Source organism: Halyomorpha halys, unplaced genomic scaffold (genome assembly GCF_000696795.3).
Source record: "Halyomorpha halys isolate HHAL.00 unplaced genomic scaffold, Hhal_1.1 Scaffold327.1, whole genome shotgun sequence".
Lineage (NCBI taxonomy): Eukaryota > Metazoa > Arthropoda > Insecta > Hemiptera > Pentatomidae > Halyomorpha > Halyomorpha halys.
Window position 1 is genome coordinate 494843 of NW_027105022.1, and position 7751 is coordinate 502593.

The 7751-nt window shown below is 28.8% G+C and overlaps 1 protein-coding gene across 5 annotated transcripts in view; it reads right to left on the reverse strand.

The window, feature by feature from the left end:
• LOC106681330 (sentrin-specific protease 6) overlaps positions 1-7751 on the reverse strand; it is a 46093-nt gene that overhangs the window by 5199 nt on the left and 33143 nt on the right. For all 5 annotated transcript variants that reach the window (XM_014421589.2, XM_067047602.1, XM_014421586.2 and 2 more), the window contains 6 exons: positions 6062-6213; positions 5215-5303; positions 4508-4624; positions 2055-2276; positions 630-727; positions 207-409 (listed from right to left, as the gene is read on the reverse strand). In XM_014421589.2, coding sequence (XP_014277075.1) covers positions 207-409; positions 630-727; positions 2055-2276; positions 4508-4624; positions 5215-5303; positions 6062-6213 — 881 coding nt within the window. The remainder of the gene's footprint in view (positions 1-206; positions 410-629; positions 728-2054; positions 2277-4507; positions 4625-5214; positions 5304-6061; positions 6214-7751) is intronic.

The window sequence follows — 7751 nt, forward strand, 5'->3', positions numbered from 1 at the left end:
CTCCTTAGCCTCCTATTCATAAAGTATAAATATTTGTGTTTACATGGATAAAAGTTGTATTGAACGGAATTAATTAGCAAACACTCTAGAATCAAAATAAACAACAAAAAAACGAAAAACGACAGGACTTTTTGAATGCCCTGGTATGTCACTAATATATTAAAATACTGATTTAAAAACTTATGCCAATTAAAAAAAAAAAATACTTCATCAGTAGTATTGGGTTCCATGTCATCATCATCAGCTTCAGCCTCATCACGATCAGACTCGCCATCCCGCTCCTCATCAGGCTCCAAGAGGCTTATAGTTGGAGCCTTAGGAATTGAGATTTTCTCCTTGGGTACAACAGTTATTGTTGTTCCATAGATCTTAGCAGGAGTGAGACCCCCTGCTAGGACTGATGCATCACCTAAAAACCATTAATACAGAATTATAGATTAATAGATTTGATGGATAAATATTTATAATGAGTGTTAACATAATTTTTTAGAGTTAAGAGAGGCAAATATGCTGCCAAGAGCAAATCTATGTTGTCCATCCATCTCAGGAAATTAAATTTCAATCGGGAGAGTATATCTGCAATCCCTTGAGAGTAAAATTCGCACACATAAATGCACCTTTGAACTTACTTTTTTTCCTGATGACATTAGGAACAGCTTGATTATCTGACATACGGACAGGTCCAGTTAAACCAGGGAAGCATATGATTCCCAGGAACCAATGAGACCTGTAAGGATAAAAAATAAACAAATGAATAACCTCAAAACAATTTAATAACATTTACATTTATAAAGTGGAATAATTTTATCAAGATTTTTACATGAAATATATTTAAATTAATCGCATCATAGCACTTGAGATGAAACAAAGATAAAAAACATTCCGAAATGTAAATACAACTCGTGAACTCCCTTCTTCAAATCTAATTTTTAAATTAAATAGCATATATAGAATGAAAGGAATAAGATATCTCATTTCGTTCATTCAATTATTTTACTTACATATTTCATTAATTACATATATTTTCTTTTTCATTTTTTTTTTTTTAACCTTTATAACTTTAATTTTCTTTTTATACATATGATTACTAACTAGATTTTATTATTTATATTCATATTTCTTAATTCCTTTTGTCTTTTATAACTTCATATATTTTTTTCTTGAGTACTGTTATTTTATTTAAAATTTTAATTAATTACATATATGTTTTCTTTTCCATTTTTTTACCTAACTTTAATTTTAAACGATTTTCATTTTGTGCATATATTCACAAACCAGATTTTCATTTGTTCATCATTATTTTCTAGTTCTATCCTCTTTCTTAATTTTAATACTACCTATATTACTTTATTTTAATATTATTTATTCTCATATACCCTTCCATCTTCTTATAACACTTAGAAAACATATTTTCTTTCAACATAATTTACATATCTATATTGTCTGTTATTTTTTTAATTATTCTGTAATTCTTTTCATTCATGATGATCGTTATCTTGTTTAATTGTTCTAAGCCTTGAAGCCCTGAAATTCTGGCACTGATAATTCTTTTCTGATCCCACCCATAAATATATATAGAGGCGATCAACTATTAACTCATAATTTTAAATCAAAGTTTTTTTTTTTTGTTTTTTTTTTTTTTATGAAACAATCTACAAAAAGTATCTTCACCTTATCATTCAAATAAAGAATATTAATTCCCTTAATCCTTCAATGGGTATTGGCCTATTTATCCCATTCCTCTCTTAATACAGTTCAGAAGGTACAAATAAACTACAGGTACAGATAAACATAAGTTTATTCGCTCAGAATAGTTTGACAGTACACCAGATCCACATTTTTATTTGGAAGAGTTTTCAACAGAAATAAAAATTCTGAGGTCCCCTAATTCCAAATAAGCAAATTTTACAAAATGGTCTGCAAATAATCATGGAGCACCTTTTTCTGAACAAATAGCCCCCAGGAACAGGATTAATTAATGAGCATTCCAAATTCAAACCTTTGGAACACTCAAAATTAAAAAAACAAAAAAAAATATATATAGATATATATACCTTTCATTGATTGGAATAATGATGAAGTCTTTCTCGAAAATATCAACAGACTTGGTCCATCCCTTTACCCGTGCATGCCTTTTTTCTGCCGGAGATAGCTTTTGGTTTTCTTGATGGCCGGACTGACGTGGAGGGCACATAGTTAATCTTTTGTAAAAAAAGGAAGAAAATATGTGCGTCCTCTTTCTATCTTCTTCACTTAAGACATTAAGCCACAGGTATCTAAAAAAAAAAAATCAATCAACAATAAAACTTTATATATACCCTTCCTGGTCAAGTCACATCAGAGATAGGCTGAGTTTACACAAGCGTGTTATGCAATAATAGGAAAAACATTTGCTATAACAAGTTAGATGTGTTAATGGCTGGCATATGAATGTTTTTGTTTCAGGATGTATCAATTGGATACAGTGTTTCAACACGAAACAAATGGAATTTGTTTTCTGATGACAAAAAACAGATCTGCTAATAAATAGGGAAATATACTTGCCATTACTTTATCTCTTTTCAAATTAGTAAACATTAAAACTAACAATTAATTCATATTGAAAACTGATAATTTATAACTTAAGTTATTTACTTATTGCATCAGTTATTTATATATTGTAAATAAATAATTTTTATATTCGGCCAGTGTATGGTTATTGCTACAGGCAAGTGAATTCTTTCCCATACATCTAAGCATTTCAAAATACATTAAGCTCCTTGCATCTGCACGTGTAAAAAAATAAAAAGTAATTTAATGAGTTCTGTCTTTTATCAGGATGCAGGAGATACCTGACTACTACAAGTTTTAGTATAACTAAAATCACAAACAACCTACATTTCTTTCCTAACAACTACATATAAGGAACTCCACTCTTTTTAGAGAATGGATAAGAGTTATGTATTCAATGGAATAAACATTATAACAACTTTCACAAAAAAATTAAAATAATATTCTTTAATTTCAATATATACTTAGATCACATTTGTATACAAATTTTATAAACATTTTTGCATTCTCAGAATATCTATTTATACAAAATGAGAGAGGATTACAGTTTTCAATCCCTGGCAGCAGAAATTTTAACAAATTTTTTGAAATTGTAAGTGAATAAGTAATTTTTAATTTTCTTCATTTCTTATTGAATAAAAAAATAAAAGAAGTCTTTTTCAGATACAATATAATAATTCTTAGCTCCTGGCTATGCCATGCAGTCCAACAGCAATGCTACCACAGCGGTGTGACCTCTTCCTGCTGCATAGTGTAAAGCCGTCCCAACTATTCATGTTCACCATTAAGTAACACTATAATTTTTTGAGCTGAAGTCTTGATCACAGGACCCCACCCCTGGACCTTAGGTACTCGCTACAGCTTAAGCCATGATGACATCTATCTTCAGCAGTAGCACCGCAACTTCAATGGCCACTTAGCCATGGTGCAGCAAAAGCAGCTACACCATGGCTAAGTGGCCATCGAGAGTAGCGGTATGCGATCTCATGGTGTAAAATTCCATTGCCATAATGATCTCTCAGAGTTAGGACAGCCCCATTCTCTGCCAGTTTGGTTATTTATTATAGCTGTGACGAAAGCAGGACTGTCGACTTTATTTTCCTTGTCATCCCTTCTGGTCCCAGCGACTAATGAAACACAATTTAACCCTCTTTATCCTTTACCTTAAGATTGGCTCTGTGCCTAACAAACCTACGATACTCATACAAGTATTTCTGGAGTTTATCAAAGGTATTCTAGTTATACAATCTCGTATATCTACATCCAAACCCATTCTAAAAGAATTCTCACAACCGAAGTCTTTACCAACATGCAGTTAATTAATCTTCACCTACTCTAAGAGTGAAGTTGTGGGAAAGTTAACAAAATTTTGAATTCGAATGTTTAATTAATTTTAAACCACTGTTAATTAAAGTTATAAAGCAATAAAAGAACTGAATGAAGACCATCAAGGAGCATGGATTTAATGAACCGATTGATATATTAATAGGCACTGGGGAGAGGGAAGGGAAAACATTAAATTCAATGTAATGAGGTGCTCCACAGATCATTGCCTCTCAAGATGTCACTCTGATGGATGTTAAGTGCCAAGGCTCTTTTACCAGAGTGACTACAAGTTTTGCTGTACCAAAATGTAATTAATAATAAAGAATTTATGGAAGCAGGAAGTAACTGTAGAGCAGTAATTGAAGTTTAATCCCAAATTAATACATAAATGATAAATACAAGCATAACATTTTAGTAATAAATGGAATATGGTCCAGGTGCGGTCAAATTAAACTCAAATAGTAATATTATGTACTATTTTTATTTGAGCCAACATTTTGCCCAACATTGCAGGGCTTCGTCAGATTAAACAGTGAATCGATCAACTATCTTTTAAAACAGGTATAACATATAGAAGCAAAAAATAATACATGGGTCATTTAATTAAATACAAGTAAAAAAAAAACCTTACTTGAGGTAGAAGTCGATGATGACATCGTTTAAAAACTGATCTTCTTTTAAACAGGCATAGTCTTCAGTGTTTATAGAAATTCCACCTTTAGCAGGGGGTGGTGGATAAACCATTATTCTAAAAGTAGAAAATATATAAACATAAATATTATAGGACAATAGAAAATTAGTACAAGTAGTCATAAAACCCAAAATTTTTATTTTAATAATCAAAACCTACATCTTCATAATACTTGAGTAAATAATTAATTATCATGAATGATCATGATCAAAAAACTTCCTCCATAATATGTAAAAAATAAATACATAGACATTTATATATAGTCAATAATAATAAATTATTTATTTATTTTTATTATTATTGATTAATTTATTTAAAAAAAAAAAGTAAAATCTATAAAGAATAAAAAAATATATAATATTGCAAAGATGTAGTTAAGCACAATTCTATGAATATATTGAAAATTAACAATTGAATAACTTTTCTGAATTTACAAAAATTATAAAAGGAGAACAATTACAAACATAAACAGCAAATCAAAGGAAAAGGATAATAGAGAAGAAAAAAAATATTACAACTTTTACTTAGAAAAAAACCCACTAACATGATATTACTTACCATTCTATAAAATATAGATATAAATTTACATGCACACACACGTTAACACAATAACTGTCATTACAAATAATTAGGGGTACAATACTAACATCTGAATTCCTGTCGATGTTGAAGATTGAGAAGTCGAAGCTATCTGTTTCATGCTGCTGTGTTTCTCTTTCTTCAAGTCCTGTTGGATCTGAGGATAAAAAGAAAACAACTAATTAAGAAAATAAAGCAAGTCCCATTTTCAAAACACAGCAACAGACATTAAAAAGTTATATTAGTACAAAAAGAATAGGTAAAATATGAATTTCATGAGTGATAAAATATAACTAATTATTGAATAAGGAGTAATAAGATCTGATATCCAGGAAGAAATAAGATGGCAAACTCTTCATCCCTCAGCATATCATTATACCTTTTGACTTGATATGAAATTTCCATTATTAAGATCTTATATTTGTTAAAAATATCAAACAAAGCAAGTCTATGAATTATCTTTTTATTCTAGAAAGAGAGTTTATATTAAATATTCAAGATAACTTCAAAATATTTAAAAACCTACTAGACACGTGCTAATTCTAAACTTTAAGCATGCCACATTGAGGCATTCTTTGAGTTAAGCACTTCTGGTGTAAATGGTCCAAGATGATGACTATACACAAAGGTTTTCGGGAAAAAAAAACCAGATCTTATTATGTTACTTATTAATACTAAAAAGGATTTGCTACCAAAATTTTAAAACAAGAGCACTTATAATTTTTAATTGTCAAAATAGTAATCCTAAGGCTATACGTGATAATTAAAGAAATTTTATCATGGTAAATCAAACGAGTGTCTCAGAAAGGGATAGTCAACCAAAACGTTTGTACTAATGCAATATCAATGAAACATGATATTAATATTATTATGAATACACAGAATCAATAATCTCCAGTGTAAGGAAATACTAACATCTTTTGGAGCAGCTCTCACAAGAATATCATTGGCTTCATCCCAAGTTATTTCTTCCATTAAACACCTTGACTCATAAATAGATTTAATAAATAACCTTTCTTCTTCAGTGATCTTATCTGGAAGCAATGTAATCCTTTTGTGCAATTCCTCTAAAAAAGAATCCCAATACCGGTAAGATATTAATAAAAGGTAATTAAAAACAAACAAAAGTAAATAAATAAATAAATATTTTTTAATTTATTTTTTTAAGGGACCAATTACTGTTTCAAGTGTTTACATAGTCTCATCATAAAGTGAGAATTATGACTAGAGACATTAATTTTAACTTAAGGGAATCTACTTATCTAATTTCTAATAACATTTAAAGAAAACCTTCGAAACTATTATGTTCAATGGATTTCAGTATAAAACTAAACCAAGAGGAATATTTAGAAACGGAATCAAAGTTATCAAAAGAACTTTTTGAATAAATACACATTTTTCCTCTCCCTTAAAATGTTGGTTGAGGTCTTTTCAGGACCCTCTCCATAGAATCAGATGTGATTTGTTTTGTTTATTTATTTTTTTTAAAACTTAAAAATGAATACACAAATAATTTGTTATATAAAAGAATATTTCTTATAATTACGAATAACAAGATAAAAAAATGAAGCACACGTGTCTGGGCAATATTGCAACTAAAACGTTTTCAAAATGACAACATGCAAATTAACAACAGGTAACTACAATGAGAAAATATGCAAAATGCTATTTGTGTTCAAGTAAAAAATTTTTTTTAATTTTTCAAAATTTTTTTTATACCCCGGCCCTCTATATTTACTTGTAGCAAGACTTAGGAAATATTGAATAATCAAATTCTAACTTGCAAACATGTGAAACTTAAATACCTTAATTACTATGTATTTATTTTGACAGGAGCACAACATAAGAAGACAAGAAAAACAAGATAGAATTTTCATTTACTTTTGAGGGTAGATACAAATAAAAGAAACATTAAAAGAGAAATTCATCTTTATCAGCACAAAAAAACCAGTTAGTACCAGAATGTGAGGCGGCAAGCGGAAAAAAATAGTTTGATATTCCTAATGGAACTGTATGGTACTTAGTATTTTTAAAACTTAACTGATTAATCTTTATTAATTACTTTTGATGATAAATAATATGACTAAAATTAATTATTTTTGAAAATAAATGAGAAATATGTTGCTATTCTCAAAGAAAAAGTTGACAGCAAATAATTTAATAAATTGATTTTCTAACTAATTCTCTTTCTTAAAAAAAACAAAAAAAAAAACAGCAATAAGCATCCCCTTTTTGTTTTTCCTAAAAAGTAGTGTTTTTTCATCTTCCAGTGCATGTTTTTCTGAATTAATTAAAAAGTAATATGAGCACTTAAGTAGGAAATTTAATATATTTCAATTTTACTTAGAATAATTAACTCACCAAATCCTTTAGTTCTTGAGATACAAATTAAAGTCTGCTACTGTTTATAAAAGCAAAGAATAATAAAAATGTTTGTGCTGTAATTTCAGAGAAATATAATAGAAACAAAAGTAATGTCTTGTTTTCCAAAAGAAAGAGGTACCAAAAATATACTTCTTAAAATCCATAATGCTGAATATGGGTTTGTGTATTTTTGTTGGGAAAAAAGTATGGGGTAATAGGGTAATGTCAATGTATCATATAT